This window comes from Pristis pectinata, chromosome 19 (assembly GCF_009764475.1).
Source record: "Pristis pectinata isolate sPriPec2 chromosome 19, sPriPec2.1.pri, whole genome shotgun sequence".
NCBI lineage: Eukaryota > Metazoa > Chordata > Chondrichthyes > Rhinopristiformes > Pristidae > Pristis > Pristis pectinata.
In genome coordinates, this window is record NC_067423.1 from 7,018,043 (window position 1) to 7,041,460 (window position 23,418).

The 23,418-nt window shown below is 41.2% G+C and overlaps 1 protein-coding gene across 5 annotated transcripts in view; it reads left to right on the forward strand.

Annotated features, from left to right (window-relative positions):
* Window positions 1-1,660: 1,660 nt before the first annotated feature.
* gata3 (GATA binding protein 3) overlaps window positions 1,661-23,418 on the forward strand; it is a 28,046-nt gene continuing 6,288 nt past the window's right edge. The window contains exons 1-7 of one of the 5 annotated variants that reach the window (XM_052033634.1): window positions 1,661-1,723; window positions 3,029-3,065; window positions 10,283-10,672; window positions 11,889-12,428; window positions 15,203-15,304; window positions 16,603-16,748; window positions 19,065-19,190. In XM_052033634.1, the coding sequence (XP_051889594.1) occupies window positions 10,438-10,672; window positions 11,889-12,428; window positions 15,203-15,304; window positions 16,603-16,748; window positions 19,065-19,190 (1,149 nt within the window). In that variant the 5' untranslated portion in view covers window positions 1,661-1,723; window positions 3,029-3,065; window positions 10,283-10,437. Of the gene's footprint in view, window positions 1,724-3,028; window positions 3,066-9,714; window positions 9,858-10,282; window positions 10,673-11,888; window positions 12,429-15,202; window positions 15,305-16,602; window positions 16,749-19,064; window positions 19,191-23,418 lie in introns of those variants that run through there. The other 4 variants (XM_052033633.1, XM_052033635.1, XM_052033636.1 and 1 more) reach the window with 4 other exon arrangements.

The following is a 23,418-nucleotide window of genomic DNA, read 5'->3' on the forward strand; positions in this document are numbered from 1 at the left end:
ATATACAGAGAACGTCCGCCAACTTCACTGGAGCAAATCATGTATTTGTTAAAAAGCGTTTTATATATATCTATGTATCTATCCAGACACACATACACACACAAGTATATAAAACTACATAAGTAAATCATTTGTATATAGATTATATTATATATGTATAAAACACTTGCATGTCGTTTAATTTTTTTTCTGTTCTTTTGACCTCTCAGGTTTTGACGTTAATTTGACTAAGGCATAGTAAAGTCGATATATTAAAACAAATAATTTTGCCGCAGATATTCTTGCAGTCTGCAAACAATAGATGCTGGAAACGCGTTATTCTGTTATCGTCTAACGGAATCCGTCACTCCCGTGCGTCACTGTTAAGTGTTCTTTGTATTGAATGAATGTGGAGAATAAAGACATTTTCTTCATTGTAATAGACCTGCAATAAATGTAAAGTCAGGTTCCTCCATATCGGCTCTTAACATTGTAGAAATTATCCCTTGTTTTTTGTTAAATCTGCACTTCTGATCATTGTTGCTGAATTGTATCAGTCTTGTGCTGCTACTTAATTATCTTTAACTTATTAGCTTGATTGAATTCGTTTACCGATGATAGAAATTACAGCGATCAGTTTACGTTTCACATCCAAGGAGATACAATGAATGATACCAACACTTCTTTCAGCAGCCCAGCGAGGATGTAATCAGTTTCCACGAGATTTATTAGACCCAGTTATAAAAGAACACATATAGGAAATACACAAGGATTAATAAATGGATTAACATTAGACATAGAAGACATTGGTTGACGTGGGAAGAGGGAAAAGATATTACAAATCCCTCGTAACGTTAATACAAATTCCAAAACCGCAGGTTAAAAAGGGCACCTTTCTCAAAATCAGCTTTAATTTCGTGTGAAGAAAATTCCTCCCCAATTGTAACAAAATCTTCACGTTTTGCCAAGATACTATCTGTCTGGAACACTTATGAAAGATTATCTTTTCATTAAAGACATGGATTGAAATGATGTGCGCTAAGGAGAATCCCTTGACTCGTGCCTCTATTACCTTCTGTTTAAGTTTTAGATAATTAAAAATGTGATCACATTTCCGTTGCCTTATTTGTTTGATTAACAAGAATTTATGCAACCTTTTTTTTAAAGTTGCAAAAATCTGAATCCGTTTATTTCATTAATTAATCCTGTACACAAAATTCATGTTGGGATAGAGGGGAAAGTTTATTTGAAAGGCGGTAGAGAAATGGAAATTTCATTAATAGTATCGTATTAGATTTTGTCAAACGATATATTCCCCCTATTAGAACGGGCAGTGTACATCTGAAAAATTTCTACATTTTTGCATTGATGATATAAACAAAACAGAGTTAATTACAACCGGGGAGATATTACACTTCCCCTACATCAGAGCCACGCTTATAAAACGCGGCGTTTGTTTGTTTGTTTCTGTCTAAACCATTTAAAAGAAGATTTAATCGCGTTGCGTCTCTGGTCATTCCTCGCTTTGACCTGAGTATCTTAACAACCCGGAAGAGAACAGGGGAGGCTGGCTTTGCGTGGGCAGATACGGCTGAACGAAGAGCTTTCGCTGGTTGAAATAGGGGCTCTGCTCTAATTGCTCATCGCTTCTCTGTCTATCACTATGCAATCCCTTTTGGGAGAGAGATCGGGGGGTAAAAAACAGTGAGTTTGAAGCGTCAGGCTCCACACAAGAGCTCAAGAGGTCAGTAAATATTGATATTTTCTCTACATTTTCTCCACGTGTAACGCGGCTAGCCCCGAAGGCACTCGCTCGGGGCTAAATTAGTAATATTTTTATTCCTTAATATTAACGCTGGAAAAATATAGGATGAGCAAACGCGGCGGCATTGACAACTGATTGAGCCCTGTCGAAGTGAGCTGTATTCTTTTTGAATGTCAACCCGCATTTTGCAGTGAAATTATGTTGTGAAAGCCGATTGTCAATCGGAAGAGAAATCGGGACATAACAATGTGGCTGGGAATATCATGAAATCAATTACTCTGGAATTCAGCCGAGCCATCGAGGTCTCGGGTACACTGGTTTGATTGAAACAGAACAGAAATAATTTCAGCTGCATGTGAATCTATCCTCGGTACCGTCTAGAAATAAAGATGGGTCTGACTAAACATGCGCTGTGTGAAACTGGTTGAGGAAACTGTTGATTCCGACCTTCAGGTTGAATACAGTCAGAACTTAATTTAAGATGGACCCTAAAGCTTGTCCTTATATATCACGATCTCAATACTAACAGTGCAAACGGAGTGTATGAAAGTAATCCAAATTAATTCATTTTTACGGCTAACTCGGTTGCTGCTTGGCAATGAAGGAGTCGGTTCGTGCAGAGATTCGCATAAAACTGTCGGATTGGAAATGGGCTTAAAACGTTACAAGGTGTGAGGTTAATCAGGTTGTTTGATTGTACCGGGGGGGGGGGGGGGGGGAGGGGGGCGCTATCCGTCATGTCGAAATTGGACTTGGGTGGGACACCTCGGGACGCGGGCGCCAAATTCTCGGTTTCTGCCGCACGAATGTGAAATTGAACCTGATCTAACCCGGTCTGGAGTGTTAAACGTGTGTCAGATATCCCTGCGACTCTTTGTATTAAATAAACTGAATATTAGTTCTAATATACGGTTAATATCTTCGAAGCTATTATAACTTAAATGCTATTATTTATAATTCTGCAGACTGCTATATTAGAATTTGACACTGATTCAATAATGTGTCACAGTAGTAGTTATTAACTGACCATGGTCTTTTGTGGGAGTATGAGGCAGGTGTTCTTATGTCGTCAAGCATTATGACAATATTATGCAGCAAGTTGATTATTTTTTATCCCCGGTATTCTGCTGGGAATAAAACCTTTATTCTAAACTTCTGTAAGAATCTTCGCTGGTCTGCGAAACACAGAGAAACAGAAACAGGAAGAGGTCGTGATTTCGCAGTGACGGTTGTCTTTTGTCAGACTAGGTAATGATCAATTTCATGTCAATTTCACTTTTTCAGAACGGCGTCCTTGGCAGATTCTTCAGCGGCGACATCAGTAAGTGGTGCGTTTATATTTAAGCGCACGAAATATGCAAACGTGCGCATTATGTATGTGTGCTTGTTCATGTGAATGTATGTATGCATATGAAGATACTTAACTCTACGTGTGTACATGTATGTGCGTGTACATATACACATATGCGCGATTGTATGTTTACCTCAGCAATATATCGGATTGTATATGAGTGTATTTGAAACTTTTAAATTCTGGGTGCTAAGTATTTGATGTACTTTGCACCTCAATGCGAATGAATGTTCTATTTAAGACAACAATGTCTTGTCAATTGTACTATAATGTCGCGCATCTATCTAGCTACTCAGTAGGGTAAAACTTATCACCATCGAATTGAAAGGCCGTAAATCAGATTATTCCCGTGGGCCTGTCTCCAACCATTCACTCAACCCATCTCTCCGCTTTCACTCCTTCTTCCGTCTAGTCTTTTTGGCAAAGGACATCGTCCCGGCGATGTAAACCTGTCTTGTGACATTTTCGCGTGTTATGTGTGGGACTGTAGATTTAATGTGACGTGCGAATCAAAATAAAACGGGAATGTGCGAACACAAATCGGCCGTGTTCCCTGACACATCTAACCTACCAATGCGAGCGATCTGTCCGCCGTGTGCACCGCGTCACAGATTAACTAGCAATTAAAACATCTCTTTTGCGTTCGAAAACCGAACGTGGTCGGGTTGGGGGTGTAATCCGATGGAGTTTTTCTTCTCCATTTGAAAATGCTCAAACGCCTCGGAAGCAACAAAGGATCGCTTGGATAGTTTCGGGGCCCCAAATGGGTCTTGTAGAACTTGACAGAGACGGGGAGGGATAAAGTAGCATCTCATTAACCGGCTAAACTTTGTGTTGGAATACGTAATATCATCCGAACAATGTGACCGTTCTTAATTCCTTGTCATTCAGTAGAACCATCCGCTATTAAGGAAAGAAAGTACGGTGTCGGGGAGAAGGGATGTTCTTTTGATGATTGTCGCTCTTTTATTAAACTGTTCTGTATTAACCATACACAGTGTCACCTCTGAGAGGCGGTAGATAGGTCCTTTCTGATACTCAAAGGGGGAAAACACTTGAGTTCTGAATCGACTGCTACAGTTATCTCCGCACAGTCATTGGCTACTATCTCAGTACATGCCAGGTCGAATATTCGAGCTGACAAAGCCAGAGATATGTCAATAGCTCAGACTAACACCCCATCCCTCACTCTGTCAGACTGCTGTTTAATGGGTTTGGTATCCGTTGCGGTCAGTTGGACGAGAAGGGTTGAGAGATGAATCAAATCCTTAACGGGACTGAGACACGGCTTTAGCGTGTCAGAACACAAAACTTAGTATAAATTACCTGGTCTCGCTATTTAAGAATCTCGAGGGTTTATCTGGTCACCGAAAGGCTCTCCCACTTAGGTAAACAACAATCGTTTCCTCTACAAGAAAATTCATACGACAATTGTTCCCCTCCCGTAGTACATTCCTGATACACGTTGAATGCACACTAACGCATGGTAATTATGTTTAATATTAAATGGAATCGTGGACTATATGGTCCAGCATATTGTAGAATTTCTCTCCTCGATCTGACGTGCCAGAATAGAGTTAGAACCATTGTAGGTAGTATAATCAGGGGTAGAGTTACTGAGTGTGTCGCCGAATTTACACCGATTTTCCTGCAGTCCTTGTCAATCTTCTCTCGTCAAGTGTTGAGGATGGAATATCAACAGAAAACGGTGCGGTGGAGGTGCAAGCAAATCAGTCATTTATTGCTTTATAACGTGCAGCGGTCTAGTCAGGAATATAAGGCACGGGAGCAAGAATCTGGCCCGTTCAGCTTGAGCTGGCGTTTAGTAAGACCTTACCCCTCCCCACCCGAGCCCCACGTCCATTGATCCCCGCACAGTGCAAATAAAACTATCAATTGCATGTCTTGGATATGGTCCAGTACCAAGCATTTATGGCCCTCGGGGGTGGAGGGTATTCCAAGACATTTTTCCACATCTCGGTCCTATCCTGAAACTCCGATCAGAGCAACTCCCCGCACTAACCGCACGCTGCTCAGACCAAAATGGGACTGCATAACTTTTGAAGAATTGAAGATTATTTTCTTCTTCTTTTTCCCCGGCGGCGTAAAAAAAACGTCCTGTAACAAATGCTGAATAAAGCACTGAATGAATGAAAGAACCATTTCATATTGGCACGGCAGAGAGCTCGTATCGTTAGGTTAAAACTAACCTGAAGTTAATCACAGAGCGAAACTCACTGGAACTTGGACCTAAAACTGACGTGCCATTGTTCAGTGTGTTCACACACGTCCGCAAAGGAGTTCACACACACACACACACACACACACACACACACACACACACACACACACACACACACACACACACACACACACAGGCGCGCACACACACACACACACACACACACAGAGGCACACACACACACACACACAGGCACAAACACACACACACACAGAGGCACACACGCACACACCGACCTAATAACCACCCCGCATTCTAAACTAGCAAATTAGTCCAGAGAGGACCATTGAAAGCCAATCGTTTTTTTTGCATCAACACAATCGCTGATTACTCATTTAACGCTGTTGGGGTTTTTTTTCTATTTCAGTTGAACATCAGATTTATCAATTTTCTGAAGAAAACCCATTCATCCTCTATGTGTCACTATTTAACTATAAATATATCAGCGCGCTAACACCTTTACCCGCTCTGCAAGTAATAAATCTGATAAGAATCGAATTAGCACTTAAATAAGATTGTTCTCGGGAAGGTAGGAGGAGCAATAAATAACTAGGCTGTCTTTTATACTACAGATGTCTGATATCTTTTATCCGAAAAAGCTCGCTTGTGAAATGTCCGGTTAGGCTTTCATAAATCTAGAAATCTCCGCATTATACCGGTTTATTTAGACGGAGCTCCGCCAGTAAACGGGGTGTAGATAAAGTGGGATATATCGCGCATACTTTATTTTTCTTACCCGCTTCCTTAAAGGATTTATAAAAGGCTATTTGTGTGTTTTTTCTCTCTCAGGGAAGTGACTACTCGTAATCCATTAGGACGGTAAAATACTGTTTAAAGTATTTCCTGCATGAAATATCCTGCCCGCTAATTACCATCTAGTCCTCCGTCCGCACGCAAACTACAAGATAGTTGTTATATTTCAGGTTTTTTGTTGCGTTCATTTTCTTTGAACATTAAGGGAGCAGTTCACCTCCAGGCTGCGTGTCCTCGGCGTAACCCCCCACCCCCTGCCTTAGCCAAGGACTATTTATACAGCTTTACCTGCGCAGGGGAGCGGTGATTTAAACCAAATATTAATTGCAGATGAGAGAGACAGACAGACAGACAAGAGATCAACGCGGTGCAACTGTTACCCGATTAATTAAACTGTAATTGCAGGCTAGTTGGGATCTGTTCTGTTACACGTGGTCTGTCTCCACTGCAGTTGGTGATTATGGCAGCGAATGTATCCCTGCCTTTAGGAGTTAATCGATGCAGATTAATGGGTAATATTCCCCGGGCATTTTTTTATATACCCCCTCCACCCCCCAGCCCCCACCCCACCCCCACTCTTGTTTGATCTCACAACTAGACAAGAGATACAACCCACATCAATGGCGGTGGCGCACCTTTTAAACTTCACATCCACAATTGGGGATTTTTTCTTCGCGCTAATTGTGGAAACAATTGCGCCCATTAGCAGGGCCCTGTCAGTCAGCACGTAACCATGCGGCATCACCAGTGATCCTTGAAGTACAACAGACAACCTGAGAAGTGGGTTTTCTTCGGAGGCTCGACGCTCCTTAAAAGCTGTTGGGGCGCCGCGTCCAAAGATGGTCCCCAACTTTCACACATTAAACCCAGCAAACTCCGTAACTTCGCTCGTTCAATTCCCCCCGGTCCTACGGCACACTACGAATTGCGTGTGTGGCCTGTCTCAATAAATTATGGTCCACAGATTGTAATTATAGTCCCGAGTGTCTCTGTATCATTATTGACCCATTGTAAATACTAAAGACAACTACTGTATTTGGATTTACCAAAGCTCTGTTTAGATTCCACATGACATCTTGGGACGCGTTGGGTGTTCATCATACGGTTGAAATGTTCGACTGCCGAAACAATGGTGAAGATTCAGAATCAGGTTTATTACCACTGATATGTGGCGTGAAATTTGTTGTTTTGTGGCAGCAGTACAGGGCAAGATATAAAACTTACTATAAGTTACAAAAATAAATAAATAGTGCAAATGAGGAATAACGAGGTAGTATTCATGGGTTAATGGACCGTCCAGAAATCTGATGGCGGAGGGGAAGAAGCTGTTCTCGAATCGTTGAATGTGTGTACCTCCTCTCCGATGGTAGTAACGAGAAGAGGGCATGTCCCGGGTGGTGAGGGTCCTTAATGAATTCACTGATCTTTAATATTGGCTCTGGCTGAGGCCCTGTTTACAATCCCCATTACAATGGTTAATGCAAGATGTCCTCAAAATGTGACAGATCATCTGTGCTAACAACGTTTCACTCTTCATTTTAAAATCACTCCCGTTTGGCCTGTTCAAGGGGTTCATGGGCCTGTTGATTTAATTATCTATCTTGGCTCTCTTGAGAAAGCAAATTTATAAAATGGACCGAAATTAGTTAGTCTGAAGAGAAGGATCAAAGCAAGCCAATGATCCGATTCTGTTGGGCTTGAATTGGAAACTAACCAACGAAGAAGCTTTTCGGACCATTTATAAAGGGCAGTCCATGTTCTTGTTGAAGCAGGATAAATTTAGAAAGAATACACACTAATTATAATATTCTGATATGGTATCTTATTGCTACCGAGAATTTAATTGCATTGATAGGCCGGAAACCATTGACAATAAATAAATATCTATCTATATCTCTTGTTGGATTGGAATCAATCGCCAATTTTATCATTCAAACTCAGATTTTTAATTTACTTTTAGGGGATAAGAGGGAAAGGTGTAGGGGAAGTTACGTTGAAAGGTATATCGTGCAGATTTTTTGTGTGCGCGGATCGTGAAAATTGATCCAAGAATATACATTAAAGAATAACCACTTCACAAGCCCAGCTGAAGAGCTGGGAACGCCCTGCTTGGGTTCACTAACACCAAGCGGACTCGACACCGTGTGTGAAATTAGAACACATTTTTATTTCATACTGAAGCAGAGATCCGAAATGCAAGAATGTCCTTTCGCCGTATTGTCAGATTAGAGACAGTGAACCTACCCTTCGTCAAATGTTTTAAGCCGTAACGGCGGGCACACGCCTGTAGCAGCGAGTTGGCAGATAAAAAGTTCAGGAAAAAAAAACTTTTTGCTCAGAATCGTCAATATTTATCTCCTCATCACTAACTGGCATAGATAAAACAGTATTTATTTCTCCCTCCCATGTTACTTCCGGTTGAATATTACTTTTTAAAATGGAATTTTCTCTATATTTTCCCTCTTGCATTGTACCCCACTCATTTCCTCCCTGTTTGTTCAGCTAATGACGTCACGCCAAGTGGCGTCGGTATGGCTGGGCATTTCAGTAAAATGCATAGCATCAAAAGAGCAACCTCCCATTTCCCAATTACATACTGTCAATCTGTTGGCCAGAACCCGCCAAACAGGGAATTAAGACACTAAATACCAGCCCGCGGCCCTCCTATTGCGATGCAATGGCGTGGAATGATTATCGAAGGCAAACCACTGTGCCTACCTGTCGCGGGTACATCCAGAATCACCTGTTGCACTCTTTCGCGTTGAAAGCAAGTACCCGAACTCATTTCCCAAAAGGAAACTTGGGCAAGTGATAACCTCAGAATCAGGTTTATTATCAATGACACATATCGTGAAATGTGTTGTTTTGTGGCAGCAGTACAGTGCAAGACATAAGAATTACTATAAGTTACAAAAATAAATAAATCGTGCAAAAGAGGATCAAAAAGATCTAATAGGATCTGGTCCTTATTTCCTAACTGCTAGTGTGTTTTTTGGATTATAATTATTTTTCGTGTTAAAAACCACCCCCTTTTCTCAATTATCACACGTCTCCTGCTATAAGCACCGAGGTTATACTCATGCATTCGTGATCTGTTTTAACATGGGGACTTTAATTCTTTTGGTATTAATTGCAGGAGCATTAACAATGCCGGCGTTTAACTGTAACAAAACCATTCCAAGTTGGGATAGAATATTTAAGGGAAAAAAAATGATGTTTTACCAAATATATGACTTCTATTGACATTATTTTGAAAACTTCGGTCGAACTTAATTGCGGAAGGGTTGCGTTAACTGCTAGCCAATAGTCAGATGATCACTCTCCCAAGCCCAACCAACCATGACCCAGGAGGAGGAGACTTCCTCTGATTATTCTCAGAGGACTCCTCCTCATTCTAAACCCTGGAACAACGATGCCCATCAACCAGCCAATGGAGTGGCTGTGGGCTGGTCCCCCAGCTCCAGACCCAGCCAATGGGCAGGCAGTCGAGGGGCGGGACGCTGTGAGTGGGTGGACCAATGAGAGGGCAGGCTCGGGGGCAGAGCATGCAGTGGTCGAGAGGAGAGGAGGTCTCTGATTGGCCGCGAGGGGGTGGGTTGTTTTTTAAGTTCCGACCCGCCGTGCTGTAGCCGACTGGCGCCATCCGCCAGTTCAGAGAGAATGCCTTCACTGTAAAAAAACCTGGGACATAAACACAATCTGATCAGTCAGCTCTGCAGCCGCAGCTAGTGTGAGCCGCTGATAAAATCCACTCAGCCAGCAACAAGGTTTGTCTTGCATTCTTCTGCAAAATAATAACAAATTAATTTCACCCAAGGCTTTCTTCTAAAAGAGGACTGTGCTATATCGTTGTTTATTTTACGAAATGCCGACAGTATAAGATGCAATGTCCATGGAACTGCAATTATTGGGAATGAGGGATGACAGTTCAGTTATTGAGCACTTTTTATTTGGTGGACGGCAGAATCGAGAATTCGATTCCCGCGGAGTATTGGAACAGAATATTTTAACGTTGATGTTCATTAAGTTAAATAATGTAATTCTCATCCTCTGTTCCATGGCTGTCTCCGTCTTTTTACATTACTTTCGATTTTAGATCTACATGTTTCTCCCCCTCCCGATTTTGTGTCTGCTTTCAAAGGTCAGGTGCTAATCACGTCTAATTATTTTATTTCCTTCCTCTGGCGTACAGGTGTATGAGGAAACAGACGGCAAGGATCACTGTGTGGATTCTTTAATCTAAAGAGACCAAATATTGGACTTCTTTAATATATATATATATATATAAATATATATACATAAACCTTTTTGTAAAAACATCCAAGCTTGTTCCGAAGTTTGATCGCGATGGAAGTCGATCAGCCCCGCTGGATGAGTCACCACCATCCTGCCGTGTTAAATGGACAACATCCCGATTCTCACCACCCGGGTCTTGGCCATGGTTATGTGGACTCGGCGCCGTATCTCCCGTCCGAAGAAGTGGATGTACTCTTCAACATCGACGGCCAAGCCAACCACGTTGCTTCTTACTATGGAAACTCGGTCAGGGCAGCCGTGCAGAGATACCCCGCACCTCACCACGGTAAGACTTGGCGTTCAGGTCGATGTTAAACTCTTCATCCACGGTTTTGTTTAATTGTCAATCCACGCGTGTTTCAGGATTTCGCAAACACGGCTAGGGAATGATGCAGTGCACTGTTAGTGAGATTTAATTCTTGTGTGGAAAAGGCCTGTATTACATGTTACATGGAGCAATTGGGGGAAGAAGCAAGTTTATCACTGCGGGACATTTAAAAATACATTCAAGTATTCCATTGGGAACATTTCGCTTGCCAAACGGGCCTCAGGCACCAGGGAGAAAGTATTGTTTTTTTTTGTATAAATCTGAAATTGATATAATGTTCGAGATCTTCACACACACAAAAATAAGAGGGGCTCTTGGGCCATTTTTTTTCTGCGAACACTTCCCGGATGTAATAGAGAGGTGCTGTTCTCTGAGTCTTGAAACTCAAGTTTTGTCTTTTTTTCTAAGAAAAAAGCAGTAAATTATTATGCCAATTGGAACGAATATTTTCAATCCATTTGGGATTGTTACATTCAGTATAGCCTGTTGCAGAGTTTGACATTTTAAAGGCGGACTGGACCCTAAGCACTAAAAGTTAAAATATTTTTCTGGCTATCAGCCGCGTGGGCGTTCAATTGTGACCTGTTGATCGCGTTTAAAAGCTGTCATTGCTGACAGGGTTAAAAGTTGATGGGAGACAACTATATACTTTATAAACTGAAAATATTTCTGTGGACTATTTTATTTCTCTTTGCCGTTTAGCGTACCAATTTACACACACTAAAATAATTATTTTTTAAATACAGCTACGCAACAATGTGTGTCTAAAGGGACGTCTCTCTCAGCACAACCACTGCCTTTAGTCTAAGACACCATATCCACGCATTAAGAATATATATACTGAGGGAACTAAATATACAAAACGTTTAGAAGGCAGGAAACAAAACATTTCGTAGCGTCAGCAAACTATCGGTGCAAATCTGGCACGCTGTAAGAAACAAGCTAGATAATTAAGGGGGAAAAAGTAACATTACTGACAGACAGGGCAATTTTTATTGTAACAATGAATGCGGGTCTGTGTGAGTAAAGAGCTTTAAATGAAACAAAAATGTAGCTTCAGTGAGACTGGGAATGTGACAGCTACAACAAATACAATTGAAAGCAAATCTCAGTAGGTTTTCTGATGAAAATACATTGTGTTATACTGATGCATACTTTTATTTTGACATTACAGGGGGTCAGGTTTGCCGCCCTCCTCTGCTTCACAGCTCTCTGTCCTGGCTTGATGGAGGAAAAGCCCTTGCATCTCATCACAATGCTTCTCCTTGGAACCTGAGTGCTTTCAGCAAGGCCCCGCTCCACCACAGCTCCCCGGGAGCTCTTTCCGTTTACCCTCCATCCTCTTCAGCATCCCTCTCGGCGGGACACTCCAGCCCTCATCTCTTCACTTTCCCCCCCACCCCTCCCAAGGATGTCTCCCCAGACCCCACCATCTCCACCCCTGGGTCCACCAGCTCCAGCCGCCAGGAGGACAAGGAGTGCATCAAGTACCAGGTGTCCCTGGCTGAGGGCATGAAGTTGGAGACAGGATCCTCTCACCCTAGAAGCAGCATGGCATTAGGAGGGTGCTCAACCGCAGCCCATCACCCTCTGACCACTTACCCATCCTACGTCCCTGAATACAGCACCAGCCTCTTCCCATCTGGCAGTCTGCTTGGAACTTCTCCCCCAAGCTTCTCTTCCAAAGCAAGACCAAAAGCACGCTCTAGCACAGGTAAGCATGACTCCTTCCTTATTTAACAAAGCACCATCCCACAATAAGTGTGGCACTGCTCACTGAAACACTTGGAGGCACTGTGAAATCAACGTTGCCTTATGAAACTGACAATCTTTCCTCTGTGCTCATCATCAGTATACACAAAAGTAATCAGGATTAGGCAGGATGATATTTGAATGAACAAGCATGCACCAGTGCACTAATAAACACAAACAAAACAATTTTTTCAGAAAGATTTACATTAAATAATTAAGACAATCTAGCATGGATTAAATACCTACATCCAGAATATATTGGAGGCTACTCTTGAGCATTCAAACAAATTATGCAGTAGTACTTTGATTTGCCTATTGAGAGTTATTTTTGAATCCAAATTCATAATAAAGCACTCTCCAATAGGAGCTTATGGTTAGTGCACCTCAGATGAGACATGTATCCTGTAATTATATCACTATTAGCAAATAGCACCAGGGACATGTATCCCCCCTGAAATCGACTAGAAGTCCGATCTTGACCCATAACTCCTCTGAACACGTTTGCAAACTGTAACCAATGTGTGTAAAAGATACTGGAAGATAACAGATGGAAATATCCTACTCTAAAGGAGTACACTAAAATCAAATTAATGTGAATCTTATCTACTGATGTTGACATAGACTTCAAAAGCAAACACTGGAAATAATCTCTGTATTAATATCAAACCACTCCTATTTCCTCATTGCAGTTCAGGTGCTGTAATTCACTGGTTGTTATCAACTGTGATAGTATGATAGATGTCAGCCTCCAACTCGAAGGCTCTTAACGTGGGGGGGGGGGGGGGGGGGGAAGAGAAACCACAATGTCTATCCCATTAAACGTTGTACCTCGCAAAGCGTGGTTTGTATGTGTGATTTGTAATCGCTTTTATTATTGGAGAAGGAGTCGTTTTAATCTAGTGCTGTTTCCCCGGCGATAAACTGTAACAGCGACCAGGTTTCGAGGGCTGCCTCGCCGGTGTAGCTAATAGAACTGGGGCACTTAGAAAGGCCCTTTTTTCGGGTCTCAGTATTTTAGTTAATCCAATTAATTTCAGACTGATGCACGCGATAGTTACATTGTTTATCCAGCGCCGGCAACTTTAATAGATTCCGGATGCAGTAATGGAACAGGCCAAACTGCAGAGCAATGGGACAGAGAGGGGTGAGGTGTAGGGAACCCACAGACTTCTTACACACGGAACGTTAACCGCTGTGCTCCCCGTGACAGAGTGACCCAGGAAGGCGACCCAGCCGGACACTCAGAAACACTATCTAACCTCAACACCCATCAACGCAACAATTAGACACTGACAGTGATAATGAAAACAAGTTTATTAGCAAATCAAACACAACCGATAAATAAACCATTGAGGCAATGGGCAAAGAAATCACGGAGTATTCTATAAAAGCTTTTCTACCGAACAAAATTTTTGTAATCTTGTGATAATATTTATGATTCAGATATATAACACACTATGTGCGTATGTTGTATGTCATTGCATCAAATATTGAATGAGTAGCATTTCCAAAATACTCTTCCATGATTATATTCTGTACATTGGTGGGATTACCGTGAGATTAATCGCTATTTATATGGCAAAGTAAAGTCCTAGGGCTAATTTATTGAAAATGACTTGCATCAGCTAGATTTCTACAAAGCTGTTCTTGTAATGTCGTACACGGCAGCAGACTAGGCGTAAGTTGATACAGGCTAGGAAAAAAATGTTTTAAAATAGGTCACTTTTGACGCGCAGCGTGATGTATATTTTTTACACACTATTTATGAGAGACTTTTTAATGCATAAGTCAGGTATTTGCGGTTTGGAGAAGCCAAACCAAGAGAATGTTTTGTAATAAATATTTCAATTTTTCAAACAAATAAAACAGGAAAAACTGGATTACAAACATTTAAAGGCTAAAGAGTGGGAACGCAAATTGATTAAGAGGGCCTTGCCCTCAATTGTATTATTTTCTATAGAGATCATGTCAAGCTGCAACTTTTGGAAAAACGGTTAGAGTTTGTGGTTAGGGTGCGGATGCCTCTTCTTAACGTACTTATTCAATACCTCCTTTGCATGCTTTGTAAAGGTTCACTCTAACACTCAAGGACGGCCAGGCTAGCAAAGAAACGACTAGGAATTGGAAAAACAAACACTAAAAACCGTCGAGGACAAACAAAAAGTAAAGCGACATAGAACTTAATGACGGCAACGGTGAAAAATGAAAGGATGTAAATTACAAGGGCCGTGATGCTACCAACTAACTTTTTTTAACTCTTGCGGTTGTCACCACGTACACGCGCCACTGAAAATACAAAGGTTGCTCCTGAGGCAACGGGACGTGTCAGTTTCAGCACCCACCAACACCCACCCCCCTCACCCCACCACCCCCCTTTCGAGAAAACACTCACCTTCAAATTGTCCCTTCAAGCTGCCATTATGGACTCACTTTATTTTCAGTGTTTAATACTGAGCACACCCCCAAAACCAGATAATTCTTGACTAATTCCATTTAATGTTTAGTTTAGCCCCAGTTAGTTTCAGTGACAGGGGGCGGATTTTAGATCTGTAGGAATAATATCTTGAATTTAAAAATCAGTCAAGATTAATCACGATAACCCTCGCCCTCTTTTTTTTGAATGTTTATTAAAAAATCTAATGCACAAAAGTCCCTTTTAATGTGTCTGAGTATCCCTCGGACTGACATAAAGAATACATTACCAATGCATTGACCGTTCCCCTTCTGTTTTTTCAGGGGATCGCGAAAAAATACTTCGTGACTGTAAATTGCACCATTTGGAAGTTGACCGAGCAAGCTGTAGTGATCTGGGGATATGTGCATTCGACATTTTAATAGGTGTGCAACTTTATGTAGGTCAGGACATTGTCCAGTATATGGCATATTCTTGTCTAAAAGATGTCAACTGTTGACAGCTAGGAATGCTCACGTAGCCATTATCAATAGATGATGTACACTTTTGCTGATGGCGACAGCCTGCGTAACACAGTTGACACTTTTGTATCTAGAAGTTTTAAGATTTTTTTTGCAGTGTCCGTGCCATTTTGTTGACTTGCATTTTATTGAAAACTGTAAAATGTTCAATTATCCATTGTTTTAATTTTTTTGTGTGTTATGTACAGTCACTTTTGACGTTATTTATTAATATGTTTACGCTTCTAGTGCACAGAAGCGGCATAAACGGATTAATGAATAACTAACTAGATATAAAACTGAGAAATATTTTCCCACTCGATCAGTCTATGTAAATTATTTATTTGGTTATCTATGGACCCACCAATAAACATCGACCATTAAAAATTTTGCAAATAGCTTTACCAAGATATTCTGACCTACAAGTTAAAGACTGCACTCAGCTTAATGTAATTGCCTTCCCAGTACATTGCAAATATTTGCCTAAAAATGTGAGTTAAAGCACACTTTATTGTAGTTTGATATCCTCTGTGGCGCCAGGCGCATTATGAAGAAATTAAATAAAGAATCGTTCTAAAGAGTATTGAAAAGCACTAACCACCATAAATAACGTTAAAACATTTTCACAAGGAGTTTTTACAAGGTGATGCACCGAAAGATAAACGAAAACAAAGCAAGGAGCTTGCGAACATCCAGAGGAAGCGTGTGATTAGGATGGTGGGCGAGAGAGTCAGATTCGGGGAGTAAATTTACCTCAACCAGGGATAACTTTTGAGACTAACATTGGTAGAAATCGCTTTAGTCAACTCAAATGATTGCGCTTAAAGTTTATTTATTTAGCTAACGAAGACCCCCCCCCCCCGCTATTTAGTAACTAAGGAAAAATGAAAGATCACGATGACAATAATAATAAAAAAATATTTGCTCCCGTTCTCCCGCAAAATAAAAGGTTAACGCATACACGAACCAAATGAATCACGTGTTCAAGAACGGTGTGTGCCACCCATGTGCTATTTAGTCATCTGAAGGGCAATTAGCCACATCTGGATTTCCAATTAGCCACATGTGGCTAGTGGTTAATATATTGGGCAAATCTGCCACGAAGTGTCACAAATGTATCCAGTACTGTATACATTCCCTCGCAGTTCACCAGCAATAATTCATCTCATAATCTGTGGCGAGTTGTCGAGACTGGCAGTGACTGGCTTGTGATTTTGTTTCAGAAGGTCGAGAATGCGTGAACTGTGGAGCCACTTCTACACCCCTGTGGAGGAGAGACGGTACTGGGCATTATCTGTGTAATGCTTGCGGTCTTTACCACAAAATGAACGGCCAGAACCGACCTCTTATCAAACCCAAGAGGAGACTGGTAGGTAGCAGGGGATTAAGTGATCTAACAGCAGTTTTTCATTTCCTGATCTGAGTAAGGTTTTTTGGGGTGGGGGGGGGGGTGGGGTGGGGTTGCGGAAATTTCAACCAGTTTTGACAATGTCTCGGTAGCCAAAGTAGCAATGATCAACGCAGCTATTTTCTAGTATTTTTGTACCACACATTAAAGGGAAACAACATCTCACTTCTCCTTGCGTTAGCTTTGAAAGCTTATCTTTTTCATTGACAGAAACTTTAAATTAGTCATCTCAAACACAAATGGAAATCAAATGTGAATTAGTATGTATATTTTTAAGGCTGTCTGTCCAAACTCTTAACGTGTGATGTTCCTCAAGTGACATTTTTAAACACATACTGACTTCCTGGAAAGATCACAGCAAATAAATTGGTTTTCCTATGCCAGTTTTGTAGATTTTTTTTTGCAAATATTGCATCCACGTCATTTGATCAGACCTGCCAAAATGCTCTTTGATATACTGTACTATAGAGTCAGGCACACAGTGTCCTAATTCCATTTAAAATATATATAATGCAGTATATTCAAGTGACAGGCCCCTGTAAGTTTAACAAACCATCCCTAAACCATTTGACAGGCCTATTGAAATGCCAATTATCACTGGCACCCTGACCATCAATAATGTTTCAGAGTACACACTGTTGATTGTTGAGTGAACTGCCGTCTCTTTAGCACAGACTTCATTTGAACCTGGCTTGTTCTGGCTTTAAGACGTCCGTCGTTTGCCAGCTCTCTTTTTTAAGACCATGTTGCCCCTACCTCCTCACTGCCCCCACCCTCCCCCCCCCCCCGCCAACATCAACCTTCCACCAAAGAAACAAACAAAGAAGTAACGTGGGTTATCGTTGCCTCAGATCAATCAACATGAATTTAGTGTTGTCCCAGTAGCACTAGCCTGACCAAACCATCCCACTCCCATTGTGCCTTTGTGAAAATGTTGATTTTAATGATTGACCCCTAATGGAATTCCAATCTTTCATAGCCTCGTTAAGATAGGAAAACTTTCGAGGGAGAGAAGTGTTTGCAGTGCATTTACTTGGCAGCAGGTCTCCCCTTTTCTTACTCTCTGTCCCCACCCCCACCTTCCCTGCTCTCTAATGTAAAAAGCTGACTTCCTATGGAAAGCAGCCGGATATCTGCCTAGTCGAGATAACTGCTTTCTACAACAATATCACTTCCCGACCTCAAAACACAAAGGTGTTTGAACAAGAAATTGGGAGGGGGGGGGGGGTGGAATGGAACGACTAAAGTTTGGTGAAGTAGTTTCGGGTGACTGTCCAAACAGGATCAACTCAAAGTCTATGTCATCAGCAGAAAAATATGTGGCACTCTATTAGCCCTGACTGCTCTGAATACTCAGTACAATAACATGTATTAAGAAGTATTCAAGTCAGGCATCCTTTGAATTGTGTCCATTGCTTTTGTTATTTTTAAAAGGCCAGTAAATGTTCTTTTAAAAAAAATTCTTTCACGTTCTGTTGCTGGTAATGTGGAACAGATCAACAGGAGCAAAAGTTAAGTGGGCTGCACAAATGGAAATATATATCGTAGATGGAGCTATTGAATATTGGAGAGATGCAAAGATTTTTTTCTCTCTCCGTCTGTCTCATCCCAACACCAGGGTTGTTTCCCAGACCTAAGCCAATGCCATTCTCCTGTATGACGCAAACTAAAACATTTTCCCTCAATATAGCATTGCTTCCTTTTTGACAAATAATTTTTCTGATACTAAAAAAAACTTTTTATTTGATAAGGAATTTCTGAGTGAGCGAACATGGTTAAAACATACAGCTGTTACTTAAATGTCCTGTCCTGGTGATGCAATTGTTTAATGATATGTGGAACATTTGACAGGCCCAATTTAATAAGGTTCTGGTCACTTGCCTGGATGTTATCTATCCATTTAGGGATCTTCAACAGCATCAAAGTCTTACAAGGTAGTATTTGTGCAGATTTAGTTTTCCATGGGCTTGGGCTTCAGGAAGCAGTCCCTTATCCAGCAGTCTACTTGCATACAGCGTGCACACACTCTCCCAAGGCAGTCAAGAGTTTTGTTTAAAATTTAAAGTCAATAAGAGGGTGCATATAGTTAGCTTGTGAAGCAATTTGCTCCGCTATAATGAAAACAGGAAAGAAAGTTATGTTATTTAAAAATATTATTTAGCGTATGGACAATACAGAAAATGAAACAAGGTGTTCACTGAAAGTTTGGCATTGGTTGACAGAGTTCATGCATATGTGTGTTTGCTAAATGAGTTTGTTTTTGTTGTGTTCTTCCAGTCTGCTGCTAGACGGGCAGGGACATCCTGCGCAAACTGTCAGACCACTACCACCACTCTGTGGAGACGGAATGCCAATGGAGACCCCGTGTGCAACGCCTGTGGGCTCTACTACAAACTCCACAATGTGAGTACAACCCCCGCCTCTTACTCAGGAGCCCTGTTACCTGCCTGTGGCTCCCTCTCCCAACCCCTTCCTCCCTTCCCTATCCCTGTGCCTTTGGATTGTTGAGGGGGGGGGAAGGAGGGAGCAAATTCCAATTATCCAAAGAGCAATGCCCTGTACAGGGACAATGGATCAAACTCTTTTTGTTATCAGTCATTGGGGAAGAAAAGGGTGCATTTTAATACAAAGAAAAAGAATTGTTGGCAACAACTTGCACATACAGTGCCTTTCACACCCTTTTCAGAAGCACTTTGCAGCCAGTAGAGTACTTTAAATGTGATCATTGTTGGAATGTGGGAAACCCTGCAGTCCAGCTGTGCACAGTAAGCTCCCACAAATAGCAGTGCTCCTGGATTAAGATATTCTGTTTTTGAGAGCAAGCCAATAAGATATGGTAATATTTCTTTATTAGTCACATGTACATCGAAACACACAGTGAAATGCATCTTTTACATAGAGTGTTCTGGGGGCAGCCCGCAACTGTTGCCACGCTTCTGGCGCCAACATAGCGTGCCCACAACTTCCTAACCCGTACGTCTTTAGAATGTGGGAGGAAACCGGAGCACCCGGAGGAAACCCACGCAGACACGGGGAGAACGTACAGACTCTCTATAGACAGCGGCTGGAATTGAACCTGGGTCGCTGGCGCTGTAATGGTGCTACGCTAACCGTGGATGCGGGGTTTCGACCAGAAACATTGACAATTCCTTTCTTTCTATAGATGCTGCTCAATCTGCTGAGGTTCTCCAGCAGATTGTCAGTTGCTCCATCATCCCTTTCATCAGTTTAGTTAATTTACACTGCACTCCCTCAATGGCAAGTACATCCTTTGTTAAGCAAGGAGATCAACATTAAGAACAATATTAAGACCCTATGAAGTTACAATAAATCTTCTTTACTCTTGTATTCAATTCCTTGCATAATAAAGTCCAACATACCATTTGGCCTCCTAATAGCTTGTTAAATCTGTATGTTACTCTTCAGTAACATGTGTACAAGCACACCCAGGTCCACATCAACACTACTCGATCTGCCACTGTTTAGCAAATACTCTGCTTTTCATTATGTGCACCAACATAAGTGACCTTTCATTTTTCCGCATTAGATTCCATCTGCCTTGTGCTCAGCGACTCACTCAGCCTGTCCACTTCCATTTGAAGCCTCTTGATATCCTGTCTATACTCACAATCCTATCTTCAGGATTGTCCTTGCATGTGTGTGAGTGAAGACTCTATGCGAAGCAGGTTCTAATGAGAGTGGGACTAGCTTGGATTGGGCATCTTGGTCAGCATGGACCAGTTGGACTAAAGGGCCTGTTTCCATGCTGTAGGCCTCTATAATGAGAGTTATAGTAGGAAAGAGAGGGAGAAAATCAGCAAAGAGGAGTTACTGGATACAGATCCTCCCCAGTCTACAAATCGCTGGCTTATATACAGTCTATACATTACCAACGAGGATTTGGGAGACCGGTGGGATGGATTTACCAGCTGCTGTGGGGCTTCAGATATCTTGTCACCTGGGAACTTGTTTCATGGCCGCATTTCTGACTTGCGAACTGTTCGGGTTACGAACAGTTCACATGAACGGAACCCTGCTGTAATCTGGGGACGACCTGTATATCCCTTTCCCAGGAAAAGGCAAGGAATGTCCAGGAAGGAATTAACTCCTTCACCCTTGCCAGCTGGGGCTGAAATTGGCTGACAGCAGCCTTGTGATGCAGATAAAAATATAACTTGAATTTAACAAATCACAAAGGAAGAAGAAAACCCAGGAGGTTGTCTTGGTAATGGTAAGGCAAGAGAAAAAACAGGGACATGCCTAATAGTCAACAAAATTCTTGTAAACTTAAAGGTACACTGAACTTTGTAGAATGGCTTGAGCTATGGAGTGGTGTGGAGATAGAGTAACCATGTAAAAGGTGAAGTGGATGTCAAAGCAAATTAAATAACAGTCTGAGCTTTGTTATGATATCACCGATCCACTGAAAGATGTGAGAATGACTAGAAAAAAACTGATAATAAATACATCATATTTAAATCTATTAATATGTAAATTAATCCATACAGAAGCAATGTATTTGGTCAGAACTTGCGCCTTATGATTGGAGAAACAGTGCACAGTAATGTTGTGAAATAAATTCAGCGAGTCAAAGTAGGCAACTGATAATAAAAATGAAATTGAAGGTAATTCAGTTGTAAATGAGTTGGAATTGAAGTGCAGTGCGAGTGTAATTGACTTGAATTGCTTGACGTGTTAATATGAGCACCATGCAACTTTAATCAAATTCTTTGGAATGATGGTTGACAAAAGGATGGAATCATGAGTGCAAGGTTTAAAAAATGGAAATGATACCTTCTGGTTGTGTTCCTGTGAAATGAGACCAGGATTGTACTGTTGGGGACGGTGTGGGAGAGACCACCTCTGTTGTCAGTTTATTGGGAAGGATTTAAGGTCTGTGTTAATTGTCACGTGAATGGCGCCAGTCTAATTCAATCAATTAATCTTTACGGTGCAGCAGTGTGAACAGACTTCAGCTGGTGTGCATTTCACTGGAGCTGCCAATAAACTTTAGCCCACAGGCTTTTGAGTAATGCTTGCTGATTTGGGGTTTGCCTATCTCTGTTCTGTCTTATTAGTTTTGAGAATGGTTCAAAAGTGTTCCATTGAAAAAGACAATGATTTAGCCTCCAGAATTTACTTATTAAAGTTCAGATGCTTTGGGGGTTGCCCCTTCTGTGGGTTTGATTTACCAGTAATTTTAAAAAGAAAATTTCAGACTGATCATTTGCGCACGCAACAATCCCTGTTTAAGTGAACGTTTACTTTCATACACAGGAATATACTGTGACACTGCATTTGAAGGGTAGTGATGCGATGTTCATCAGTCATCCCTGCCATCAAATCATTTGATGTTATGCTCAATATTTTCCACTCCTTTATCTATTTTTTGTTTTGACATTACAGCTTAGACAATCCCTTATTAAATCTAATTCTTCTCTCTTATCTTTGTCTAACTGGTTAGTGTAAGGACATTGTAAAGCTAGGGGCCAACTACTCTGGGATAAGAGTTTTGGCCCAAAGTGTGATACTTTATATTAATCTTTCATGTTAAAACAAAAATTACAGTACGTTATGTTATATTAGTTATTTAGCAATAGCTGTTGTATATGCTATGATTTTCGTAGTAATAGATTTGAATAGTTACTACACTAAAAGACCACAAGCAATCATACAGATGCAGTAGATAATGGTTGTTACATCATTTGTAATATATATCTAAATGATGCATTTGCTCAGTTGCCAGTTTTAAGTCAAAATGGAAAGAATTTTGGTCATTAATACATTGGAAGATGGTATTGGCCTAAGTACAGGTTTGTTATGCAGAACTGTACTCACCTCTGTAGGAGGGAATGGATGTTGATGTTGGGTAACATCTCCTGTCAGTGTGCATGAGAGCCAGGGTCAGTATGGATTGCAACAAATAACAGGAGGTATGCTGTGCATAAGGAAGTATAAGGGGGAAGAGGAAAAGGGGGAATGAAGTCAACATTTTAATAGTGGTAAGATAAATAAAACTGCTTGCATAGTTTTAAAATGACTCAGCTTTTCATACTGGTTAATGTATTCCTTTCGAGTTCGTCAAAGGCAAGTTAAAGCACAGCCACTGTGTATTAATGTGTTCAATGTCCAATTTGAGAAAGTCACAACTTTAGCATAAACTTGATAGATTTGGCATGCGACACACTTCAAAGTACTTGTGCATTTACTTTCTTTGCAGTGTAGTAGCTGTTGTTACATGGCACTTGTTCAGTTACTGCATTAGAACTTGCTGTTGTGTATCCATTAGAGATAGTTCTTAGCTTGATGCCATTACTAAATTAAGTGGTGGAGCAAATTTATAACTACAGAGGACATCGTTTGTTGGAAAACACCTATCTTTAGGGACAGTGTTTTTCTGTTAAGGAAAGGTTAATTAGTATTTCCCAGGACTAGTCTGATGGATTATGTTCCACTTATTATGTATATGGGATAAACATTTCAGTTCAATTATCATGGCTGTCTTCCGGATTGGAGAGGGAGATCTTGACATAGAAATGAGTAGAGTAACTTCTTGAGCCAGCTGCTAAGTTCAAGCCATCAAGTCTTGGATGCCTGTGTGGAAGATTGGCTTCCAGCTCCTGACTGGCAC